The sequence below is a fragment of the Strix uralensis genome, chromosome 8 (assembly GCF_047716275.1).
Source record: "Strix uralensis isolate ZFMK-TIS-50842 chromosome 8, bStrUra1, whole genome shotgun sequence".
NCBI classification, from domain to species: domain Eukaryota; kingdom Metazoa; phylum Chordata; class Aves; order Strigiformes; family Strigidae; genus Strix; species Strix uralensis.
In genome coordinates, this window is record NC_133979.1 from 24,499,433 (window position 1) to 24,527,270 (window position 27,838).

General features: G+C 36.7%; 1 protein-coding gene across 3 annotated transcripts in view; it reads right to left on the bottom strand.

The window, feature by feature from the left end:
• Nucleotides 1–27,838, bottom strand: part of CAMSAP2 (calmodulin regulated spectrin associated protein family member 2) — an 89,041-nt gene that overhangs the window by 43,665 nt on the left and 17,538 nt on the right. For all 3 annotated transcript variants that reach the window (XM_074876715.1, XM_074876718.1, XM_074876717.1), the window contains exon 3: nucleotides 405–566. In XM_074876715.1, coding sequence (XP_074732816.1) covers nucleotides 405–566 — 162 coding nt within the window. The remainder of the gene's footprint in view (nucleotides 1–404; nucleotides 567–27,838) is intronic.

Sequence of the window (27,838 nt, forward strand, 5' to 3'; positions counted from 1 at the left end):
GTGATGGTTGATCACTTTCAGCAAGATGTGTTCAAATATGAAGAGAATACCTTGGTTTTAAATCATGACAAATTACACAATAAGATGACAACTCTTAAAGAGTCAAAAAGAGACCCTCGAGCAGCCATCATGGCACCTCAACATGACAGTGCCTGCCAATATGTCATATGCAATGTATATACATAGTATTTTATTTAGACTTCCCATTTATTTGGTTCTCATAAGATGTTTAACTTAGTTCTGTAAACTTTGATTTTCATTATCCATACACAGCAGATGAAGGAACAGCCTGTATCAGACAGAGTCTTGATATACCTACCTACATACATATCCTACCCCTTCATCTCTAATTGAATCATACAGACTACAAAGGACATCACAGCTTGCTTTTCCAGCACGCATACCTTGTTTATCCAGTACATGACAGCATCCTCAATGTCATAAGGTAGATCTGTAGCTTGGAAAAAGGATGAATACTGCTGGGTGCATGCAATCACTTTCTCAACGCTGACCATCTCTACAGTATATGCCATCATTAGAGTATCAATCATGGCCAAGTGAGCACTCTACAAAGAGAAGCAGCAATACCCAATTAGTTTGCAAATCAAAAGATCACTTTCTTACGTATCGTTTCTGAACACAGCCACATACACGCGAAGACCAAAACTGTAAATGCTACGAGTTTTCCGTCTCGTTGTTGGGTTTCAAATGAAAGACAAATGAAGACAAATACACGTAACAGACTTGAGAATGCAATACAAAGCACAGGGACATTAATTTAAAAAAATGCTTACTGCAGATTACAATAGTTTCTGTAACAAAACTAACACCAAAAATAAAGAACTGGAAATTGAAAGAATAAGCAATTTTAATGATTCAAACATCACTTTGAATAGAGCTTAAGATACCTTTTAAATTTGTCACCCTGGTGAAAAAAAAACCCTGCCTGATCAACGTTATTTGTACTAGAAATAAAAGCTGAGACTGCCTGGTAAACACTTTCATCTTCATAAAAATGCTGCATTAGTAAGTGGAAGTTTATCTATTTTTCAAGTCATAATCCAGGAAGAAGACACAATTATACTAATCTTTAATAAAAACTAACATGATAGAAAATATTTTTTTTTTCTGGCAAACTGATTTTGTTATGCAGATGCAGCTACATAGGCACAACTAAGTTTAAAATAAGCAAATACTGAAAAATAAAACAGCTTCTCTTAAAAGAGGAGGTATGTTTCTCCTGGTGTTGTTATATATTGAAAGACAATGGCTATTTCACAGTTTGTAATAATTAAAAACTAACAAAAACACCCCCAAAAACAATAGCAGAGATGATGACAACCAGGATTTACATTAGATTCTTGTGACTGAGCAAGAAAATGATGGCGGTTTGTAGAAGCAGTGCCTACAGCAAAACAGATTTGTTTCTCTTTCATGGTAAGTACAGCAACAGCGCTGTAAGGATTAAGCAACATTGCCCATGAACCAGAACAATTTTCAAAGACAGTATTTTTAAAACATTGCCTTTAAACACAGCTCACGATGCAAACAAAGATTGCAAACACTTGTTAACACCATCACTTCAATTCTATAAAAAATATTCATATAAACGTCTCACAAGGTAGCTGTAACAGCCATGGCAACAGCAATGAACATGAGTCACACAGCAATATGCTACCTAATCATTACAGTCAAGGTAGTACATGCACATCATTTATTCCAGAATTCCCGGCAGGAAAAAGATCAACAGACCCAGACTTTGTGCTGTCCTCACTGTTTGTATCGCCAATGAAAGTGATCATGCTGGCCTCAGAAGCAGGCAGCAGCACATACCCATTTTTTAAAAAAAATGCAATTAAGTTGCTCTATTTGATAAAAAAGAGGCAAGCCATACCTACACATTCACAGAACAGTTTGTGACAGCTAACCTTTTTGGGATGAGCTTATTCTCTTTGGACCCTGGATGTGATGCGAGAGTCCCCTGTCTGCCACATGCTCCATCCACGGTCCCAGCACAAACAGCACAGCTAGGCTAGGAACTTCGCTTCTGCCACCATATTAATGAATTTAATACAGACCTTTAGCGGTCAACTACTGAGACAAGCTCTTGGGTGCAAACGAAGTAAAGAGCTGGGGAGGTGAATGCTTGCCACCCAAAGTATTTAAGAAGGAAAAGGCAGAGTATTGCCCATGACCAGCCTCCTGAGGAACCCACACTCCAGTGTGAAAATACAGCAATTCTGTACATAGATACAAGAGTCATTCCTTTGTTGGCCCAGCAACGCAGTGCAGAGAAGGAGTTCAGATAGAGTATCACATTAACTACTATTAAAGTCCCAAACCTTGTGAGAGATTGCAGAGTCTGGGTCAGGCATACAAATCTGCAAGAGCTTCCAGATACTATCACAGAAAAGTAGTTTAGCAAGTGCAAAACAGGCAGGAAGAAGGGATGACTCAGATTGCCTCTCACATCCAGGGGTCATTGCTCTAATGCTCTTTTCCTGCTATATCTTTGTTGCCTAGTCTGAGTGGCACCTGGGTTAAAACCTTGTCCCATTTTCAGAATCTCCTCAGAAAATGAACCGAGATATTAAAATAGCAAGAGACCTTAAAAAGCTGGATTTGCTTTTTAAGAGGAGGTAGTGCACAAAATGCATTTTCCAGCCAGACATAAGAGCGGCCTCATGTGGAGTGCTATCACTAGGTGTGTGCTATGAGTCATCTGTGCTGATCCAGAACCGCTTGGACTGCCTGCTGCACAAGAGGATTGTTTTCATCCCCTGACTGCAGGGTGGACATAGCCTTCCAGCTGAGGTCTGATAACCAGGGAAGCTCCAAGCAGGTTTGGAAGAAGAATCTTCTTCCCCAACTGTTGATCCATGACTAGTTCACTGGCTACTGTGCTTGTGCTCCGAGACTGGCCTGCAAGAAAAGCAGTCACCGACAGCTTTCCCAGTGGGAATTTAGTAGCCTTCACCTCCCATGCTGTATCATCAGTTTCTCTGTAAAACTTGATCATGCCTTTGAAGTGGATTGCCAATGGAGAGAAGAAGCCACTAAAATATTGCTAGAAGTGCTCAATACATTATAAATACATTAAGAAAATTAAATTATTTACAATCAGCTAGCTGAGTCAGGTTTTCCACGTTTCTAGCAAATTATTAATGAACTGCAAAGTACTTAAGCAGACAGAGGGAACAATGAAAGGGATGACCTTAGATAATATTCTGCACTATCAAAACCATGTGTAATAAACTTTTGACCACACTGACTGGATCCATGTCACAAGTCTTTATTTTATATAAGCATCTTCAGAGTCTCAAAAGTTACTCCAAATTGTTTTCTTTATAATCTAGGCAGGATGCTCAAAAGGAGATTTTTTTAAAAAATACTAAATAATAATAATAATTTGAGTCAACGTTCATCTATTACCATGAGAAACAAACTACAAAACTGCAATTTTTCCCAGTTAGCAAAAATCAAACTTTATATTATAAATAATTTCTTTACTCATGAAAATATTTAAAACTATTAACATCTATGAATTTTTCTGCCAGAAAATTACAAGCAACCAAATAAGCACATAAGATAACTTATACCTAAAATAGTTGCTTTTTTTTTAAAAAAAAAAGGAGGTACAGAAAGAGAAAACTATTTAAATTCCACATACAGCTCTACTGATTTTCTTCCACTTATTCTGGAAGGAGTCAGACAAGCAGTATTCTTTTACATCTTTTAATTCATTATGCTCAATAGTAAAGACTAAATTAAAAACTACACTACAAAAATAGTACCCTACTGTTCCAAATACAGAGTTTATCACCATAACTGCTGAAGTTCTCTAAAAGAAAAAAAGAAAATTAAAAAAGTCTACTTATAGTAAATAAAGTTCAATTTTTTGTACATCTCTCACTGAACAGCACATTTCAGGTACAGCTAAAAAAGCAAGAGGGAAAGGTCACTTTTACTAGTTGGATCTGCAATTATGACTGAATTATGACACAAGGAAGTAACCTTTCATATCTGAGGGGCAAATACAGACACCAGAGTGGGCAGAAACTAGGATAAGCTGCTCAGCAATGTCTTCTTTCTCTGGATAAACCTGTAATACAATGCCCGAAGGAACTCCCCAGGAGCTGCTGATGACTGGTACCAATACGATACTCTGAATGCTGCTACCTCCTCCAAGATGTCAGCATTCTGACCTGCAGCATAAAAAAATCCAGGCAGGATCTCATGCTGTCACATACCTCCTACATCCAGAACTGCAGCAAGGCATATTTGAATGAGCATGCATGATTTTGAAAAAAATTATTTTTTAGAGAAATAATAGGGAAAAAAAGTAACATATTAAATTACACAGAGTAGAATACAAAGCCATGAGAGAAGTATCTTTAAGAAAGTAAAATAATCAAGATCAACACAGCAGCAGTGAAAAACACAGGAAGTAACAGACTTTTATCACAAAACTGTTATGCAGAGATTTGGTTTAAGCCAATTAAAAAAAAAATCTGTTCATTCTTTGATCATTTCACTACAATGGTGCAAAGTACTAAAGTCTTACATGGCATACTACAAAATATTAACAAAAAATACAAAGTGCTGGATTCTTAGAGGTACTGTATTTTCTAAGACACAATCATGTTTTTGTCTTTCCCAGATACACCCTGCACAGAACACAAGAGTTTTAATTTACTAATCTTTACAATCTCATGTAATTACTAGTTTCTGCCCTGTAATGTAGGTTCCACAGCTTTATTTTCTACTGCTAAACAGTTCAATAAGAAGCTTACTGAACTGTAGAAGAAAAATTATGCTGAGCATGACTGCTAATGCTTTTGCTGTCTGCCTAATCTTTTCTTACGGAGCTTGCTCCACCTCCCTTGAAGAACTGCAAACAACTTCATTAAAAACTATACTAAGCAAAAGGTTTATATGATACTGTACACACAGATACATATGGATAAATAATACACATTACAGACAGCTCTTACATTATTACCTACTACTAAGGATACTTCTCATATTCCATTAAAGAATATTCAAGTCAGGAGTTCTCTTTTGACCTGTCCCTTTAGGAAAACCATAGACAAAACCACTTGCCACTACAGTGCTTGAAGGAGCAGAAAGAAAACAGGGAATGTAATTGTTATCCTCACGCTAAAATAAATCAATGGCACTTTTCTTGAGTCTTTTATTGAAAGAAAGTCCCCCCCAATCTCACTATGCATTGGAGAAGAGATTTGATCTTTGACAGAATATGGCTTTTGTAAACAGGAATATGTATTTCTGTTCTTAAAGTCAGTCATGCTTCAAGAACTTTTTGGCAAGAATTTTGTGAAGGAATTTGGCCGTATTTTAATAAGTCTTCGTGCTGTGGTTCTCACTTGCATAATAAACACCTATATTTCTACCTAAATTCCCTAACGATTTTGCCTGCACTGGATCAGGCACTTGAGCAAAGAAGAGATCAGCTCTCTACAATTAGATGAGAGAATATTTCTATCACCTTTGTATCAATAGTTACACATGCAATCAATTGTTTCTACCTGCTGAAAACAGAGGTTTCTGATCTAGATACTTCTCACAATGCAGTAAAAACCACTAACTTGAGCCAGTTAGTTAACAGTAAAATACAGATTAAATTTCATGGGCTTGATGAAACTTACTCCGAATAGACTACATACAAATAAGCACTAAGATTACAAATACGTTGAATGTTCAGTGTGTTTCTAAAAATAATTGATCCGTTAATGCTAACTGTAAGTAACATTTCTTAAATCAATACTTCAATTTACATCAATGTTCTGCCAATATATACTAGTTCTTAAACTAATGTTACATTTCCTTGTATGATTATTACCACAGATTGATTGTTATCAAGACAGAGTGAAGATAACTAGAAAGAAACAAAGCAAGAAAGAGAATACAACTAAGACAGAGATCATCCCCACAAAAACAGTCACTGAATTTAACTGCTAGAAGGTAGTGATCATATGGAATAACTACTATAAGACAGTTAAGGATAAAAGACAGCTAAGAACAGAGTTGCTGATATGCAGAGTAAAAGACAGACGGGAACAGTAGGTGAGTAATGGCTTAAACACACAGGACAACCGCAGCAAAAAGGTGTGCTAAGAGCACTGTGAGATCTCCTTCCATACCACACTAACCCATGTCTCTGAATCTGGCTTTTCTGCAGATTCTGTGAACAACACAGTCTGAGGAGGCTGAGTAGCTTTAACTCCAGGCACCCCTTCCCAAAGACCCTCCCCTAGATACTCTTGAGTCTCAAATGAATCTGCTAGCATCATGAGATGCCACCTAAATTCCAAGTCTCAACTAAGAGTGGAAAACAGCAGAATTCCAGCTCAGGCCAAGGCTCAACACTGCAGGAGGTGAGGAAGGAATTAATGAGCAGAGCCAATAGGTGATAACTCTATTACAAACTTAAAAGCTATTGCTTCATTTTACCAGCATTCATGCAGTAGAAGGCAGCAATTCTGATACTAGAGAGGAAACAACAGTTTTAAAAGATTGTGATCAATGAAATGGAGCAGTCTGAAGTAGTTAGTGGTGTCCTGCCTGATGATTTTTGGATCCCATTCTTCTCTAGCCTCACAGAGTACTTATGCCTAGGACAATTCTAAAATAACTCCAGTTATCTAGTTATTCTTGTCCTGCAATGGAATGATCATGTCAAATTACTTCCTCACTGCATTTTCATGATGAACAAGCGCTTGACTCTGATAAGATGCTTGTTAAGCAAGAATGGGCATTACTGAGTCATGCTAAACACATCATAGCAGGTTCTGCAAGGTAGAAGAAATGGCTTTTACTTCCAATATTTATTATAACCTTCTGTATTTGGTTAGCTTTTTCAATTTAGTAATCAATTATATGACTATATATAAAACATTATTTGACTGACTATACACGTTGGATATGGGAAATGTAATTCACGTCTAAACAAAAGGATTTATTAAGTACTGATACTTGTTGAATTAAGCATTTTGATAGCACTTCTAAGTTCTTCTACTGAAGATTTCCTCATTATGTTTGTTAGGGAATTTAATCAATCCTAACTAAATACTTAACGAAGATTCCCAGATTCTTTCTGAATTGCAAAACCATGTGAGACCTTGCCCCACTCCAGATCATTGTGAAACAAAATACCTGCACAACATGCACTGGAATCAAGAACTAGCAATTGGTGCTCATCACATAATTTTTGTCATATTTTATAGTTTCACACTACCTACTTTGATAATTTATTTATTTTTTTAAATATACTTAACAATAACTCCAGAAGTTGTCTGCATCCTATTTGCTGGAAGAATCAAGTGCCTAATGCTAAAAACTGCAAAGGCACTTCAGTGCCTTGATTCCACATACTCCATGTTTCAAAAATAAAACATTTGTAACTGGATAGGTTAAACTAAAATGAGAAATTACGTAGGATAACTGATAACGAGATAGTTATACACATTCAGATAAATAAATAGCACCAGCCTCAAAGTTCCCCAGAGTATTTTGGTTTTGCAGATAATTAGGGATTTTCCTAGATCACACTGTCAAATCCTGTCCAGATAAACCAGAAACAAAAATCTCTTACAAAAATTTATATAGTTTCATATGTGCACTGTCTCCTTGCTCTTATGCTCTGGGCATTTAAACCATGAACAAGCAGTAATTATATAAAATACCACCTGAATTTCTTCTGTCACAACAATCTCCACTAATCTTTGAAGAATACAAGAGTGGGAAAAAGAGGAACAGGGCTTGGGTTATAAACCAACTATATCCATATATTAAGCAGTTCCTTCTTCCTGACTCACTCATACCTGCATAGTAATGACATTAAAAGCAGCGGTTTAACTCCTCTGGCAGCTCAGCTAAAATACCTCCAGAGGCAGCTATCACCAGGAAGTCTCCAAGCCTGTTCATCTCAGAACATCTGCTGAAGGAACACAGCCTCAGGAGTGCCGGAGAACTACCACTTCCTCATAGAAATGCAGGAGTGGTGACAAGCTGGGTTGCTACAGAATTGCAGGTGAAGAGTTCAGGCTTGTGTGATTGCTATAAGTACGTAAGAGAGGAAGTTAGAAAGATAAAGAGAGAAAAGAGGCTGAGGTCCGAAAATAAAAATAAACGTAGGGCTGGGGTACTAATTCATGGAGATGAGAGTGGAGGAGGAAACAGAAGCATGTCTTCTCCAGTGCATGACAGTCTGGCACTGTGCCACTGCATGCTGCAAGTCCCACTGACAAAGCTGCTCAGAACCACTGCTCACTATGTTATCAGAACAAGCTAGTTTTGAAATTTTGCAACTTAGACTTCTACTTACACCTTTTTAATTTTAAATATTGATAGCCATTTTTGAATGGCAGCTTTTGTTGCTCAGGTAACTGATATAACATGCTTTCTGACTAATCTGAAGTTCCGTTTTGCCTTTTTCTAGGTATGAAACTAGTTAATCTGACACTTTATCTCACAGTCCTTATAATGTTTAAGGCATTGAATGTATTTAAAAGACCCATCTGGTAGAAGTCATGCCATCAACTTGCTATTGCAACCACGATTTATTAAGATTTTGCCTAAAGTAATACAGAGGATGAAATTTTACATAGTTCTCAACATTTGACACATCTCCTTCTATTGTCCAGTGTCTTGGGTTCTGATGAACTAAGTTCTAATAATGAGCACTTCTGCACATAGTACTAATGAAAGGGAGAGAAAAATGCTGCTTTAATTACAGTAATGAATAGTACAATGTACTGGTTTGTTCAATTACTATGTTTGACACAACAGAGATTGGAAGCTTGACTACTCATTGCAATTTAGGATGAGTCTCCGAGATAAAATGTAACAAATTTCTCATTTTCTACAATTTGCTGGAGCAAAACTCCAATAATATTTCAAAGAAAGAACTTAGAAACATAGGAAATCTTAGACCAATCCCCTTTCCAAGACAGGTCCAACTAGTTCAGGTTTCTCAAGGACTTCTCCAATCAAATTTTTAATATCAACAAGGATGGAGAATCTACATAGCATTGGGCAACCACCTAATGTCTTCCATCATGTTAGATTTAGCCATTGCGCTTCTCAGTATAAAATTCCAGCCTCATGGTAAATATATGGCTAAACTAAAATGTAGAGAAAGACTGTGGCCCTCGTTTGCTCCAAATACTGAGCTCTCGATATCACTGTATTTGTATCAAGGTTTTTTTTTTTTTTAATGGTAAACACAGAACACTGCTTTCCTACAAGAGGAGAGACAAAGTTAGCTGTGGTTCCTTCATTTCTTAAATCAAAAAATGATCAAAATGGGGCCAAATTATCAGTAGAAATCTCCATCTAAATTCCAGGTTTGTTGCTAAAAAACCTGGAACTCGTCCAAAGTCCAGCTGAAGACTGCAAGTTGCCATGCTGCTCTGTTAGAATATAAATCCAGAATACCTTCAATAAAAGTGTAAAAAGATGCAGACTTTAATTCAGCCTACCACATAAAGCCTGAACTGTCACAAGATGGTGTGAGAAGTTGAAAACAAGCAGAATGCTATCTTTCAAAAGGGGGAAACAAGCATGAATTTTTGCGTAAAGAGCCAGTACAAAATGTTCCTACATTTTCATCTGAACAGGCTCCTTATAATTTTCCTCCTGCTTTTCTATGTATACTCTTACATGTCATTTTTTAATGTTTCATTTACTAACACTATGGTGAGATGGCTGCATCTGCACAGTTCTGGGACTGCCCTTCCAGGGTAAGGTTTTAACTCCTACATTCTACTCAATTTCCTCAGGAAATGTGCCTCCCAGATGGAACTTGTGCAAGATTCTTGCCAAAATACAATACTGGAAGTACAGACTTAAATTACTCAGGGAAGCATTTGAAGAACAACTTTTAATTATAAACAAGAGGTTTGGGGTTTTGATGCAAAACTCATCTTCATTTTTGTGAGATGACCATCTTCTTGGTCCAAATTCCTATTTTTACTGTATGTTGGGGAAACGTGTATCTTTTAGCATCTTAGATAAAAGAAAAAAAATTTAGTGTTGAAACTAATGCCTCTGACATGGTAAGCATCCAAGATCTTGGGACAACTTCATTCTGTCACATCAAATATCACCATATTCTTATAAAGCTGCTGCTCAAGAACCTATGAAATATTGCTATGATTTTTGTTAAACTGCTGATATACAAAAATCTATTTTTATGACAGAAACATGAGGATCTTTCTTAGGTTCAGTCTTCTTTGTTGATCTAGGAAAATATTGGCTAAAGAAATCAAAACATTTTGTCTGATCATTTCAACATACTACCTTCAAAAAGAGAAAAACTAGCTTCAACTTTTGTATCAAAGCAGAGTGTGAAATCTTCCGGCATTTGCATATGAACAGACTCCTGATAATTTCCTTGCTTTTTTTTTTATTAACCATGGAAAGAGCAGAGAAATAAAGTCACACATTACTGTAATGGCAGTTACATTAAAAATAGGAGTTATTTGACTTTTTCCTCAAAGGTTTATAGAAATATCATATTTATAGACCATAACACAGCACAGTAAGACAAAAGAGGGAAATTGACCTTGTCAAATATTTTCTTCTAAAATGACAAAAGAAATTTCCCAGTTTCCTACTTCAATGAACTCTATCAGCAACATTAAAGAAATTAAAACAGACACAGAAAATGATACTGATCACAAGAAACCTGTTTCTCTATGGCTGTTAATGTAGTAAAACCTTTTAAGTGACAAGCTGCTGACTAATAGCATTACTAAATCCGACAGGAGACCAATGTTTTTTCATCTACTTGAAGGACTGTAACAGATCAGCCACAACAGTGGCTGCTAAACAAGGACATGGTCCACAGTGATGTTATAGTAGAAGTGGGAAAGGTGAATTATGGTTGTTTTGATAAATATATTCAAAAGCCTTTTCACTTGTTTGGTTAATCCAGGCTAAACACCAAGCTTTAAGACAGATCTTGAACGTCTAAAGTAGGGCTTCTTCAGAGAAAGACTGGTACATACACACACGCAGGCATAGAACAATTGTTTTACTGATAAACTTTATGATCTGTTTTTTTACCTTCCTAACTAACTCTGCACTCAGATATATGATTTATATTTAAGAAAGAGCAATCTGTGTGCCTTCACAGAGGTCCTGCTGTACCAATAATCCTTTCTAATAGATACTTGCACCCAGGGATATCCACTTCATCCAATGCTACAGATTTTTGCAGGACATCTGGCTGTAGTCCCCCATCACTGTAAGCTTCTGCTAAGCATAGGGCCACACAGGCTATGTCTGTGCCAGGAACTGCTGCAGATCAACAGGAGCAGATTGATAGACAGAAAAGGGTTGTGCTGAGGATGGGATACCTATGATACAGACTTCTGTTGTCAACCATCACTCCACTTCAAAAATAATCTGGAATTTAAGCAACATACTAGTAAGGCAATAGATTGTATTTCTATCAGCTTTTCATAAAATGGGAAAGTCAATGAAATACTAACTAAAGCTTTTCTTAAAGGTTACTTTGATAAAGGCATGAAAAGTAGTTATAGGTACGATACCATCTTCAGTAAATACATTTTCTTTCCAAGAAAACGTCCTTTTTAAAAATGAAAAGGATAATTAGCTTATGGCCTATACCTAAAAAAGACTAGAATGTTCTTCTCCAAGAATTAAGATAGAACAGGAGACCATCATGAACTAGAGACTTTCTCAGTTAACTGGCAACCAAGGTGAAACTATGCCTATTCTCATGCTTCACAAGTATCTATTTGTAAACGGATACTTTTTATGGCATGAAAATGAATTGAAAAAGTCTCTCTCCTCCACGTCCTTTTGGTAATGAAGTAACTGCCAGTTTGTAAGTCTATTTAAAGATTGAAACAATAAAACACACAATCATGTTGTCATTCCTCATGCCTTTCTGGTTCATAATGTTATTCCAGGAGGTGTTGCATAATTAGTAGCTCTCAAATCAGTTAAGTCAGTTGCAGCAATAACCTATTCACATTCTAGGAAACAACTATTTTCTTTGTAAAAACATCGCTCCTCCTTTTCTCCCCAACTAAGGCAAGCTGAGTAAGAGGGCAGGGTGATAAATGAAACAAAACAGAAAACAACTGAACAGAAAAAACACAGTACAGAAAAACGGTAACTCCTATCCTTTCATTTTCAGAATAACACATTTCAATGATTTAAGATGGCGATTACTAGTTAAGTATTTGCTGTGCTTCCAAGAACAGTAGTAAATACCAATAGCATTATTTGAAACCTCTGCTACAAGCACAAATATGTCAGCCCATGCTGTCCAGAAACCACACAAGCCCTTCACATAATGGTGAAACCTTTGCTTCAGCAAAAGGAATGATCTCCATATATGAACCTCAAGTATTAAATCACCTTGTTAACTGGGAAGAGGCAAGATGAAGGGAGGGAAGGAACAATAAAGGAAAATATTTTATAGTTGTCCTTAAATGATGGATTCAGAAGTCAACAGCTGTAAACATTAAGTCCCATCAGCAATGCGGGTCCTGTGCAAATGGTAGGTAAGGTGTGGTGTGTTTGAAAGCACTCGACTCCTGGCAAGTGTCAGGCAGTCTGACTGATTAGCTACACTGCTTTGTCAGTCAGAAGGGTACAACCACAAAACAAAAACATTTGCTGGGCAGTTTGGGTACTGAACATTTGGAGGAACTGAAAAGTTTTGTTTGGAAGAGTTGGAGAGTAAGGTGGTGTGAATACTGTGAAAGACTGCAGAGGAATGACATCAAGCCAGGCCAAAACATCGGGAGAGGTACTGCCACAAAAACTTCATTAATGGCTGTTTTTGATTGGACTAAATAAAGCAAATTAGAAATTGTTGTTTCCTGATTTTTTCTTAATTTCTGAATGCTTTATTTCACTCCTTGTTTTAAGTCTGTTTGTGGTTTCTTTGGGTTTTTTTCCCACACCTCCTCCTCATGAGAATTATAAATCAACAGACATCTGTTCTTTCTTTTCAAGCATCCAAACTCTGTAATCCCATAATCCTTAAATGGGAAAGGATGATTATTGAGAAACTTGTCTTAACTACATGTGAGACATCTTCCTGGACATTTTAGCAACCAATTTAAACTGGCTTCAAGTCTGTTGTATGAGAATTGAAGGCAGTATCTGTAACTTATGTTACCTAAATACCCAAAGGAAAATTTTATCTAACCTAAGATGGCTGTCTGCATAGGCAGGTCAATCTGAAGTGTTTCAAAAAGTAAAAATCAATACTGTGATAGTACAAGATGCAATGGACACTTAGAAAAGCTGGTATATAATTCTCACTAAAAAAGAAGTATCACAGCACATTTATTGGTCACAGGTAACAGCTGTCTACCTGATCATCCAAAACATATGATACATCCAAATCAGTAAGCAATTTTGACAAAGATACTTACATTACATATTATAGATATGAAAGACTGGGTAGAAGAACTTAACCTGATGTACTTTAAAACAGAATTTAGATAATTTCAGGTTTGCTTAATGATGATTGCTCTGCCATATAGGAGCTATAACAGTAAGTTTGAACTGTTGTTGCTCATTTGGTTTCTCATTTCTTAACATTTTACTCTATTATAAACAGCAATTAAAATATTTATTTGCTTATTTCCTATACTTTTCCATAGCTGGCAAAACTGATTAGTCTTACAGCCATTAAGTAATACAAACCCACTCTCCAAATATCATACAATTGCACACCAAGTGATCTAGATTTTGATGCTTATCAGTCCTTTGGTGCATTTGTCATTTGCAGCATTTTCATGGTAATCAATATTACGGGACACATCACAAGAAAGTGTTAAAATTACCCAGATTTTTTTTTTAATTAAACATTCCTTCCAAGCAGAACAAGAAAACAGATGATGTTTCTCTTCAGAATACTTTTTGATTTATTTTTTAGCCTCATCTCTTCACTGCTCCAGATTATAAAGGTTACTTATTATAATTGCTTCTTTACTACCATTCTTTTAGGTAATTTCCACTTGAATTATAACTTTTTACAGTATTATCAGTCATATGTTCTGTGTTATAGGAAACGTAACTACAAAGTGAACTACCATGTATAGCTACATGGTTATAATATAATATTACTAATAATATAATACTGATTATTTTTATAATCTGTCATTACAAACACCAGTTGTTTATTGTTCTAGATGTTTGCCTAACAAGTCCTGTTTAGCCATTTATAACCTTTTCATTCCACTGTTACCCTGATCCAACATGAAAACTTGCCATTATACCCTGATATTTCAACAAGACACTGGATGAAACCATGTGAACTCTCTTCTAATTACTGATAACAGCTGTACTGCCAAGATACAGTACTGAATGTATTCATATTTGAAACTATACTGATATAATAATAGTAAAACACACTGCTTCATGAGCCAAACACTTATTTCACAAAAATAAATAGTAATAAATATATATATGCCTGATTTTATTTTCTCAGTCTCCAGACTTTATTCTGCATTTGATTAATTTAATAACTATTTCACTGAAATAGTAAGCAGCCCTACCTTAAACACTATCTACTGCATATTGAAATTTACAACAATCTAATGCAAGGAAAAACAAGTGACCTACCAAACTTTCAAATTGCACCTCAAAATATCATTTAGTTTTCAATATATCAGGTACAACCTGCTTATGCAGCTAATTATGCTAACTGCATCCTCTAAAACGGCATCCGAAATATGTAAAGGATTGCAAAACCACTCTTTGTAAATATGTAAGAGTCTACTGTGACATGTTTTTTCACAGCAGCAAGTACAAAAGTTAACCTTTAAGAGTGCATACAGGACTTAAAGAAGCGAAGAAGTTAACTCATAAAAATCTAATGTTTAAAATTACAGGAATAAAATAAGCTTCCACTCAAAGTGCATATATCTTGATGGCTCTAAGGAGTTAGATTACTTTCAATGCATAGGGAAAGGTGAGATTTTTAGATGAGAGCTAAAAGGAGTATAATTGCTTGTATAATTAGTGACATCCATTCCAGATAAGTCTAAGTTACTTTTTCCCTTCTCCCCCCATTACATTAGAGAACAGCCATTCCAATGCTGTTATAAAACAAACCTCCTGAAAAATTCTAAAACTCAGAGAAGCCCACCTAAAATATTTGGCTAATCACCAATTACTATCTAGTAGCATCTATCACATGCTCAGCATTATGATGACATTGAAAAGAAATCTATCCTGAATCACACAGCTCACACCCCAAGACTGAAACAAAAGCAGCAGAGTAAGTTGACTGGACAGGCTTTTTTTTGTATTAATGAAACAAAATATTGTATTAAATGTAAATAGATTTTAGATAAAGAAATAACCTAAAGTCACCTAAGGGTAAAATAGTTCTTTCAAAGAAAAATGCCACAGTTTGGGATGAAAAGAAGAGAAACCAAGTGAAATTGTGGGATAAATGTTATAAAGGAAGAACAGCCTCAACATCTAAGAATTGTAGATGAAGCTCTTTGATTTCTACAGTGTATTTAGCAGAAGAAATTTCAGTGATTAGCATGTAGTCACAGTATTTGTAAACACATTTTAAACAAGAACTAAAACAAATTGTCAATTTCAGTGGGAGTGGTATGTTGTTTTAGTAAATACTATCTAGATTAAAACATTCAGCCTTTTCAACTGAAAATTGAGTGGCAGTTTTAAAGTCTAGGTGCATTGCACAACTGTTAAAATATTTAGCATGTTAAAATGCCAGACAAAGTACAACTCTGTTGTTATTTTTAAATGAGATCTTCTAATGTAGGTCTTATGTGAAAGGTTTGGTAATATCCATTTCAAGTCAAATATAGATAAAATCTGGGATACACATTAATTTATATGTTCTAGTAATTCAAGTACCTTAATGTAGATTTATATAACATTATTTTTTCTTAGGGAAAATGTATACCCTGAGACAGTACTTATTACAGTTGCAAGTTTCAGACAATGTTCAGTGAAAAAGAACTCACTCCCCGCTTGAAGACTTTTTCTTCTCATACTCAAACAATACTTAAAATTATCTGAAAGCCTCTGACACTCTCAACAAATATTCCCATTCGGAAGTGTCAGTTATTCTGTAACTAGAATACTTTCAATCAATCTTTCCTGCATATGGAGCTGCTATTCTAATGAAAAAGACTTAGAGAAGAGCAAATTGTGACCCTCATCTGTTACTGTTTTAGTTACAATGCTACTGGCAGTGCAATGAAAGAAAGTCCTGAAAATACCGCTAAATTTGTAAAGAAAGGCCATTTCCTTTTCTGTAGGTCTTACACTTTGCTGATTAAAACGTAAGAACAAAGAAAAAGTTTTCTCCCCCTCATGTAGCGCACAGCAACCCAACACTTTTCAAAGGAAGGCATTTCCCAGAGCTGTGTACTGCAGAACTTATTTTTCACTTTGTTACTTTTCAAAGCAAACCTTTGTTTAAACATTCTATCACTGAATTCCATGTGAATTTAGTGTAATACTAATAACTGGTATCAGTTATCAGTTTAATGCATAACTAGACTAACATTAATAAAGTTTTAAAAGTTCAATTATTATAATCCATAATTTTCTTCAGTATAGTGTTTTCCTGTTTTAATCACAATGCCCAAAATTACAACAATAAGAGATAATAGCATGTCTAGTTGCCAACAGATCAGCAATGTATTATTTTTATCTGTAAAGTACCATGTACACTGATGCCACCGCAAGAAACTGAGGAGGAGTGGTGGGAGTTATGCCGTAGGAGAAAAAAAATTTATCATCCTTCTGGAAGATATTCCTGGCAATAGGCTTTATCACACCATGCCTACACACAGATCTGGAGGTCTCTGCTTTATTGGGGTTGTCACAGATTGATGATGCCCTTTGGATAATGTAACTGAAGCACTGTCAGGAAGCATCTCTAAGCACTTAGCTCAGGTTATCTTTTGGTAACAGAAAGGAGGAAGGTGGAAAGAAGTTAAGCTGCTCTGTGACAACAAAGCTTTGTGGATTGGTGGACTGTGTGCTCTAGTCTCAGGAGTAACTTCACTTCTCCTCCCACCCAGTCATCACTAAGACTCCCGAAAGATGCAGTTTCTACTCCTAGCCCTCCAATCTTTCCCATTTTTCCTCAGGCCTACAATCTGAGGGCTGCCTTCAACTATTCTCAGTATGTGCTGGCTCAAGAAGGAAGCTCATCAGAGTCCATAGCTATTTGGTCTGCACTTCAGCCTTTCCTTTGGCAAAGGAGTGAACTTGTGTCCCTCTCCTCTAGTCCAGCAGCTACCTCCAGCTTGCAAGAATTTCTACAAGAAAGAATTTGTAAAATAAATAACCAGCAGAAGATAGATATAGGTCATCCGTAAGTGGGACTAAAGACAAAAACAAAATATCATTTGACTAGGATTAAACTTGTAAATTCAGAACATATTTTAAATTCTTTTCATAGAAGGGTTGGGAAAGGTACAGAAGCAATGCAAAGAACAAAAGATCAGCAGTGCATGCCTTGAGGAAACTAAAGACAAATTTTGTCAGTGGTTATACTGGAAGAATGTTATTTTTCCAGATAAAATAACTATCAGGAAAAAAATCATCTAGAAGACTACAGTTGGGATAAGACAGTAAACGGAACACCACAGTCAAAAAATAATATGTTTTAAAATAATATGAAAACAGTCTTGCAAGATTTTAACTTTAATTTAGTCATCAAGATGGTAGCTGAGAGGAATATTATCTAAAATAACCACAAACCAAGAGATTCATACAAGAAAAAGTGATGTAACTGGCTGGAAAGACATGCAGCTATCACCTCAATCAACATAGTACCTTTTTAAAATCATTAACTGCTGTAGGCTTTTGTGCTGCTGTCCAAGGTTTCAACCTTAAAAGGATGGCTAGTAGCTCAATTCTTTGATGACTGAGAACATTCATTGCATTTAAGGATAAAAAATAATGGCCTACAGAAAAACAATTCTATTATGAGTATACAGTGACCTGCAAGCTGATACTACTATCTTTCGCGTTTTCCAAGAGAGTTCTAATTCTGTCTTTGAAAAAGTATATTAATTATTGATAGCCTTTGGATTATCTGCAAGTTTCCCAATTTCATGCATAACATACATCTTCATCCCAGAGCAAATAAAGAAAGAAAAAATATTATATTTTTTAAATTACAAAAGGATTTAAAGAGGAGCTCTCTGTACATATTGAGTTATTCTTTCCATAACTGTAAGAACACTGGGGACTAGAAGAAATGAATTGAGAGTCAACTGACAGCACAAATAATTTTAAAGCCCCACATCCTTCTTCTGATCTCGTGCAAAATAATTTCAGAGTGAACAAACAGTGATTTATAAAGAAGATAGTAAAAAGATGTCCTGGTTTGAATGAGTGGCAGTGGTTTTGGTAGCAGGGGAGGGGGCTACAGCAGTGGCCCCCTGTGAGAAGCTTCTCGAAGCTCCCCCAGCTCCCAGTCAGACCCACCTTTGCACCAAGGCCGGGCCAAGTAGCTGCACCTCTGCAATAACATATTTAAGAAGGGGAACCTGGGAGGAGTTGTGGGAGTTGTGAGGAGAAGTTATGAGAACATCTGTGTGAACACAGAGGTTAGTGGAAGAACGGAGGAGAAGGGGGAGGTGTGCTGGAGCAGAGACTCCTCTGTATCCCATGGTGAGATGGCAGGGCCGTTCCCCCACCACCCATGGGGGTCACCGGAGGAGCAGATACCGATCTGTGGCCTGTGGGGGGCCCCACGCCGGGACAGGTGACTGCACCTGAAGAAGGCTGGGACCCCATGGGAGAAGCCCCCGCTGTTGTAGTTCAGCACTGGGAGGATTGCAACACGCGGGGGTGACCCACACACCTGTGGGAGTGACTCATGTCGGAGCTGGTTTGGGGAGCACTGTCTCCTGTGAGGGGGGCACCGTGCTGGGACAGGGGAGGAATACCAGAAATCCCCCCCCACCAAGGTGGAAGAAGCAGCAGGACTGACTGCAACCCCCATTCCCCGTCCCCTGCACTGCTGAGGAGAGGAAATAGAGATATCGGGAGCAGAGCTGAGCCTGGAGAAAAGGGAGGGATGGGGAGAGGTGTTTTCAGGATGTGGTAATGCTTCTCCCAGTCCTACTCTGTCTATTACATGTTGTTGTTGTTAGTGTCTGTATTAAATTTATGTCCTTCCCCTACCAAGTCCATCTTTTGCCTGCACCTTAATGGATAAGATCATCCCTCCCTGCCCTTATCTCAAATTTCCTGGGCATTTTGCTTATTTTCCCCTTCTCAGCGCTGGGGGGAAGCGGGGAGGAGCAGCTGAATGGTACTCAGTTGCCCTCTGAGCTCAAACCATGAAAAAACATAATGCTAATTAAAGCATGAACTTATAGAACATAAGCCACTTTTAAAATTCACTTATAAATGTATCTGGAAGTGTAAGACTGTCATTATGAGTGCAAGACATCTAACTTGATACTGCTACATTTTGATTAAATAGAACTTTTAAGGACGGATACATTAAACTGATTTATAATGTGGTCAACTAAGCTGAAAATCTAACTCTGAGCACAGAATCAGTAATCAATAGGTGTGGTTTTACAAGAAACATCACAGGGATGAGTTATCAGTTCACCACCTCTTACTATTTTTACCAATGGCCTGGAAAAACAACTCATTGTTGATCAGGTTTGAAGAGAACGCAAAATTTGTGGAAAGGGTAGCTAAGGAAGATGAATCAGAGAAGTACAGCGATCAGTTCTCCCTCTAAATTTGGGAGGGTAAGGAGAGAATAAAACAAACCGCATTGAAATGGAATGTCTCACCTCAGCTGAAAAAAAAAAAGCAAGCTATAGTAATCAGAAAAGTACTATCCTCTCTAGTAAAGGAAAGGTTTAAAGTTGTTTGAGAAAAGGAACCTAAAATAATTAACACTACAGCCATATGTACGATAAAAGCATAATTGTGTTTAAGTCATTAAGACATCAGATCTTGTTAGAACAAGCAAGGCTGTATTATCCTCCCTCCCCCGTAATCATTACAAGCCGGTAATACTAAGCCACATGTAGCCTGTTACAGAAGTTCTCAGTTTCCCTATGTTCTGGGAAAACCAGACAAATTATCTCTCAATGCCTAGAGGCATATGGGTATTATTTTAACTTTTTTTGTTCAAAGTACATAGCACTTTAGCCGAATTGGTTTGTTTCCCCCAAAGCTGTGACCTGAAAAAATAATTTTCAGGCATATGCATGTGCTTAGAGAAAATAACGATGCTAACTAACAAGAAAGAAAATAAAAGTACTGGGGAGTACCTGGGGACACCATAACACCTTCGAAGACGCTGGAGTAATTGACTGGTATCATTACTGTCTAGTTACTAGACTAAAACTGATACCAAGTTCAGTAAGTATATTGAGTAGGACTTTCAGCATCAGGATTTTCTTCTCTCCAGCAGTTCTTTGCTAGTGTCTATACATACTTCTTCATCAACTCCGTCATTACCACACTATTTTACTTCCCAACTGCTAAAGTTAACTTTTCTCTGTGTTTATTCTTTTTGCTGAAAAAAACCTAAAAGCAGAAATTTGAATAATTTCATTCATTACAGGTAACTACCTATTAGATACATTTTTACCATAAGGAATTCAGCAACACAGAAGTTACGAGGCTTCCATGATGAAATGATATAGTCAATTATGTTAACTTACAGTCTTTCTATGGGCAGTCACACCATTTTATTTTTTTTAAACTTCAGATACACGGGGAGCTTCTAAATATCATTAGACATGTTTTGCTTTTGGGAGTGGGAGAGTTAGGAAGAAAGACAAGGAAAAAAAAAAAAAAAAGAGTAAAACCTGTTCAAAACTTAACTGAATTTTCTTTCTCTCAACATTTCGTCCATTGCATTATTTCTCTTATATACTAGGATGTAATCCTGCATAGTCCTGTATTTCACTACTTGGTTTTTTTTTTTTCCCCACAGAGCAAAGGTAACACAATGCTTAAAAGTGAATTGAGCTCCTTACAAAAGCTGGCTGCCTTCTCAAAACAACACCACAGAAACATACCACCCAGATTTACCAAATTATTTTTCGTAATAGGCCAGTGAGCTTCTACAAATGTTTATTCCCTCACAGCATGCCCTTGAGAAATAAATCACAGAGTATTCTCCATCAAAGCATGTGTCACTAATATATAGTATATTCAGCTTCAAAATAATATTAATATGAGAGAAGAGAGAAAAAAGTCTATGTTAACCTTTAGCATCAGGGTGGAGAACACCTAAGGGAATCACTGATCAGCAGACACCATCTGAGGTTCTAGAGTATAACCACCAGAATGTGAGCATACCATGAATGTCATGCTGCCACAAGAGCAGCAGCTGACAGACAAGTGTGTCAACTGTAGGCTCTAGTTCGCAAAAAAATGCACCAGTACCTGTTGTGCCCTACAAGGCTTTACAAGGTCCCAGTTAGAATCCTGGGTCCAGTTTTCAGCACAACCTGTCAAGAAAGATTGGCACAAATGGAGGACACCTGGAATGAAGATAAGGTTTGGGAAACAAAGTGCAAGAGAGACCCCATTGCCCCCAAACTCCAGAGATTAATTTATAAATTGTAGGTCAGCAGGCCAGCATCAGTAAGAAGGGGGTAAGGTGGTACAGCTTCTGTAACTGAACCTCTCAAGAAATGCTGTTGATAATACAGATTGCATTTTCTAGCTGTTTTTGACAGCACTTAATTCGTACTTACTGCAGCAGGTTTACTGCCTAAACGCCACTGTGCAATTTAATTCAAAATTTATTAGTATTCTTTAATAATGTAACAGACACCTCAATGTCATATTTAAGAAACACAGTGTCCCTATCTAATGAGATTTCATATTACATACTATATACACTTAAATATAGTGTAAAATTAATCTGATCACCGTTGTGACATGCTTAATCAATACCTATTTACTCTGCTTTTCTTGTAATTTTTATTTTTTTAAAGCTCATAATAATTTTTAACCTGACACTTCTTTATCAAATCAGTTACAAAAATTTCAATGCACACTTCACATTGTATATACTTATTTCATAAATATTGACTTCTAGGTGTTGTAAATTGTGTTCCAAACATCAAAGTTAAAGGTTATAAAGAGCTCTTGCCATTTCAACTTTGAGATGTCATCAGTCTTGACAACTGACCGATTTGGATCTCTAGCTAGTGCTAGACCATTATATAAATTGTGATAAAGATAGCTTTTTCCAATCTTCTCAAAATTATTAAATTGTAGGATCTCTGACACAGACTTTGCTATTTATCCACTGGTCTTAGATTCACAGTTCAGGTAGGCAAAGAAATATATTGTACTGGGGGATTCTCCCATCCATCAGAAGGTCATTAAGAAGAATAAGCTGAAAATCTTCCACATTTACAGTAGCCAGTCAATTTGTTCAAAAGCACTATTACAGTCAATTTATAACTTAAATACTTTAACAAGTTTGCAGATAGTGTTTTAATGCAAGTCTTTGTTGTATTTACACAGGACCAATTAATTGGATTTTGCTTCGGATAATCTGGAGATATATTTCGGTAGGGTAATATAATTTCCTACTAGTTCCTATAAACCTAATAGTTCATAGAATACCGACCAGTTCACATAAGTGGCTGAAGTGCACTGCTATTTACTGCACTGCCCTAAGTGTCAAACAAAAAGACTAGACATACTATGGAGACCTTACAACATTTTGTTCATTCAACTTGAGGGAAAAAAAAAAATCCCATAATGTTGTTAAATTCCACAGAGTTTGTAAGAAGAAAGATTTTCATGTTAGGATCCACCTACCATGATGACAGCGTGTGCTCTTTGCTGATAAATGCAGGCAGATGGCCAGGTTTCTGTGTGCAGATTAACAAATGCAGATTAGCAGTGTTCTTTTGTACTATATTGGAGCAGCTGCTGCATTATGTGGAGTACAAACTGTATGCCTTCAACAGTCAGTGCAGTTTTGTCCCCTTGTTGCTCTATGTACTCTGCAGAGCTGGTAGTGAAGCTCTCCTTATGTTTACATGACAGACCCACACCTCCTGCTAAAAGTGGCTCACTATTTTCCATAATAGGAAGAAAGCAGTGCTCTTAACCAAGGAACTGTCTGCTACAACCAGGCAAGATTTTTAGCTTTCCCCTATCCAGCACAAGGGCATTAAGAAAGATTTCTTTTAGCATAATTTAAATAAACTGATGAAGAAATACTTTTGAGGTAGTCTGTAAAATAATTCATGGATTCTTCTTTTTCTAAACAGCTTAGTTACTATATGCCAAAATATACTTAACCTAGCAGAAGTGAGACCACTCCTAAACATTCAAGTAACCTTTTCACATATTTCAAGACATACAAAGAAAGTTCACAGCAGCAACTAAGGGCCAAAAGCTGAACCACACTACTTAACCGTGCTGTTGAAAGAGGAAGAAAATGTTCTTGAAATGTGTTTAACAAAATATTATTTCTTTCAAGGCTGATGAAAAAACTTCCTGACCTGTTTAGAAAGCATTTTCTACATGGTACCTGGCATCCTTCACAGACTGTAATTCATACCATCTTTCTTTCATAATCTATCTCCTTCTAACTGTTTTTCCCTGTTGGGCTTTGGGAGTGGTTTTTTTGGTCTTTTTTTTAACTTGCTCTTTTTTTTTTTTAAATCAAATCATCACCCCCTTTTCCCCCCGTAGGTTCACAGCAGCATAAACAACACTAAGAACACAATCAGAAACTCTTTGGTTCAAAACTTCAGTTTGCTCAAGGCAGAATACCAACTATTTTTTGCAGCCCTCACAGCACTCTGTGCTTCCTAATTAGCAAGGAAATGAACAAGACAGACAACAGTAAATAATGATGCACTGCTTCATTTTCTCATGAAAGGCAGGAGACTTGACTTGGGGAGGTACTACCTTCTCTTGAGGTACATATTCACTTTATTTCCTGTCATCATTCCAACAGCAGCAGTTTGGTTTATTTAGTATATTATGTATCTCAACTGGAAGATGTGCTGCAATATTCGCTCCTCATTTTAGTAAAAGATTAAATTACTGTCACATTTTTGCATTAAAATAAACATGAGTATGTGCTGCTATTTCTGAACATTGCCTACTATGTTTATCTGGCAAAGGTAAATGTAAGGCCAGTTCTGTATAGATCAGGGATTTTATGGCAGTTCTGAGAACACACTTTCAATGCAATACAAACAGCATGGTCTATTCAATAGCTCTGTGCAACTGAAATGAATCCTTCAAGAGCTGTTAAAAAAAATCAGATTTTGTTATTTTCCATTTGTATTCTTAGTGATACAAATATGAAATGCCAACCACACTGATGGAACCCTGAATAAGACCAGAATCCTACACAGATTTTTGTACTGAAATTAAGGATGCAGGAAGAAAAACATTCACAAAAATGAAAATTTAAGCTAGAGAAACAGAGAAGACTTCCAGTTTTCTTTTGTGGGGAGAGTTGCAAACAAAGGAAGTGGATGGGATCAGTTTTTTAGCACTAGAGTTGCTACAAAGGACCAGCAAAGAATCACTACTTTGTATTCTTTACAGATGTAACTTTGGTGTCAGTAGCTCTGCTACCTTCCGCATTAGTTGCCACCCTTGGTGCATAAGTTGAGCAGGCAGCATTCCATGACAAACTCCCAAAGAATGTTGCAGAAGACTTTGTGGTTACCCATGTCTTCCACAAATTTCTGATACAGATATCTACATTATCTTTTGGAGTTAATTCCTATCTTTATTTGCAGACAGTCCTTGTTAACCAGATTTCAAAACTGATGCTCTAAGAATAAATGTTGATTTTCTCCCACAATAGATCTTTCTAATAAATAATGGTCTGTTACTGCAATTTTTCTTTTCAGCTATTTGTAGGCTAACATACATATGAATGAGAGTAAGCATAGAACAATTTAATTATGTAATTTTATTTCACCTGCAGTTTCTTTCAACTGGCTTAGATAAACACAGAAGTGATTCAATTTGACTGCAGCCAAGATAATAATTTACAGTGCAAAAGAATGGCATTAGTAGCAGATAATCAGAGTTCAGTTTCAGAAAAGGTGCAGGCCAAGATTAAGTACAGTCTTCAGTTCCAGAAAATTACAGAACTAAAACAAACACTACTGTAACAGATAACCTTTATGTTTTGTGCATGCTAAATTCTAGACAAACTTACTGCAGAACAACATCCCAAGTCATCGCTACTATTTACATGACACAGAAAAAAAGCATTTTCTACATACAAGACAAACATAATTATAACAAGCAGCAGGCAAAACAAAATTCCCAGGCTATGAGTCAACATAAGCTGCATTAAAAGAGTAAACAGGACACTAAGTTAAAATGATAAGAGCAAATACACCTTATGAAGAGTTATAGCAGTTATCACAACCAATGTGTGAACTGGCACCTCGTGCTTGAGGGAGCTTAGTATCCACATGGTGATAGTATGTCAAACAGATGTTTGCACAATGCTGACCGAAGTGAGACAGTTTATCTGACACAAGCCCAGCAAAAATACTGGATCAGTGTTTTCAAGCAGATGAGGACCTTACAAGGAGTGTGTTTGCAGAGATGAGTCTACAAATTGAGCAAAAAATATGGAACATTTAAAGACTACATTATCCCAGCCCAAAACCACAGCTGACTGGTTCAGTGCAGCACATTAAACTAAACTCACGTTGTTTCAACACTATATTTGCTTATTATTTTAATCTTCTATGAAACATACCACTACATAAGATGTTTAATATCACAAGTCAGTTAATATTAGAATCCGGTGTTTTAACTAACAAATTATGGTATCTATTGGCTCAAGTCAAGTAACTGCAAATTCTTTTTATGTGTCCTCATCTAACAAGTAATTCACAATAGCACAGGAATGGAAACTTGTTACATCATGCCTAAAACCAGGAAAAAAAATAATCTTCACGGCAGAAGCCACATCTTATTCCTTTGTTCTATGAAGTGTTTAGTACACTTTTTGTTGCTTTACAAAATTAAAGGAATTCTACAGCATGAACAAACAGAGGCTGCAGCATGTAGCTGCAAGCTAAATGGATGAGCTGCTGGAGTCCTTCGTCAAGGAGAAATACTCCACTGATGAGAGGGACTGTCATTTCAAATGAATGCAGTCTGACAGAGAGACCAAAACTGCATTACAGGATGAGTTAACCATTTATTGTTTGCTGTCTTATCCAGAAAGAGATCCAGATCCTGGCTATGGGTACAAAACCAGCACTATCAATCCCCCTTCACTCCACATAAGTTTCACGGGCTATGACTAATTTAGCAATTAGTACTGCACACCAGGAAAGCAAAACTGCTGCAAAGGTCCCAGGAATTGACTCTACTCCCTTCTTACGGGGTTCACATCAATCAGCTCTACCCTAGTCCTGTGAAATGAGTACCCCTTGGGAAGTAGGCTACCAGAGAGCCCATCTTCCAGTTTAGCTGCTGAAAGAAACAGAGTTTGTACTCCCCAAGATGACTCCACAACACAAACCGTAAGTGCAGTGGAGATTTGCCTCAAATGCACACTCCTGATCACTACTAAAGAGCTAATACAGGCACCCCTAATTATACCTCAGTTATAGCCCAGATTCAAAAACTGCTACAGAGAGAATTATTGCCAGACTTCCTCACAGAAGGCATCTTCAAGGAAGAAAGTAATTTGCAGCTAAATGGATAAACAATTTGAATTACAGCACACTACTTTTTATATTAAAAACCCATACTCATGAATACATCTCCGAATTAGGGAGGTAACAATTTTAATCCTACCAGCTATTATGGACTTATTGCTGGGGTTTTGCTGAAGCTTCATATTCCCTTGGCATCTTGACTGACAATTGTAGAATTGTACGGAGGATTTAAGTGTTTCTTGATTAATGATAGTACTTTTCAGAAATAATTATATATGGGTATAAGTTTAAGGTAGCTGCTCAGCTGGCTGACATTCTTCTGCAGCAGTATTTTTCCAAATTAGAGTTCAGATTTTAACAAAAGTTACACTTCTCAATTGCATTATGCTTAGTACAGCTTTTATATTTTCCCGTATTGAGAAGATGATACAAAGAAATATTTGACAGTATGGCATATTTTCCTGGAGACAGTATTTATATACAGAGTATGAACTAACCTTTTACTAGTCGCTAAATTTTATTTAAGAACTAAGTATCTAAAAATGCCCTTTTTTGGCAGAAACCTTGCAAGACAGTAACTTCTTTTTTAAGTCAGATGAAAATGCTCTATCAGTATTCAACAATAAGGGCAGCAAGATGGATTTTTGGCACTAATCTGGTAATATTCTGTAACATTACTGTATCTATATACTCCCCAGTACACACTGGTTTTAAACAGGTATTCAAGATTTGACATTATTACTCCTCAGGTTTGAAGTTTAGCTGGTTTCAGCCCCACCACATTAGGGACAGAGACTGGGCAGTACAGAAGTCCACAGCTTGGGTAATTATGCAACTTCAGTATCCCTGCAGAGTATCAGGCTGCACAGAACTAAGATGCTGATTTTTTTATTCCTTTCCCCAATGGCAGAAGTGCATTGCAGGGACTTGGGGGAAGGAAAACATTTCTTAATTCTTCACTGCATCTGTTCATTCTTCCCTCCACTTAAGGCAAATTGAAAGAGATCACCAGCGTATGATTACAAAATGCCCAGCCTGATTAAATACCGGAATTGTCATAAAAGGATTGGTCTTGTCAAATACATTATTCAGCTGGTATAAAATTATTGCCATAATGCAGAAACTTGTCTAGAAGTCTCTTTTGG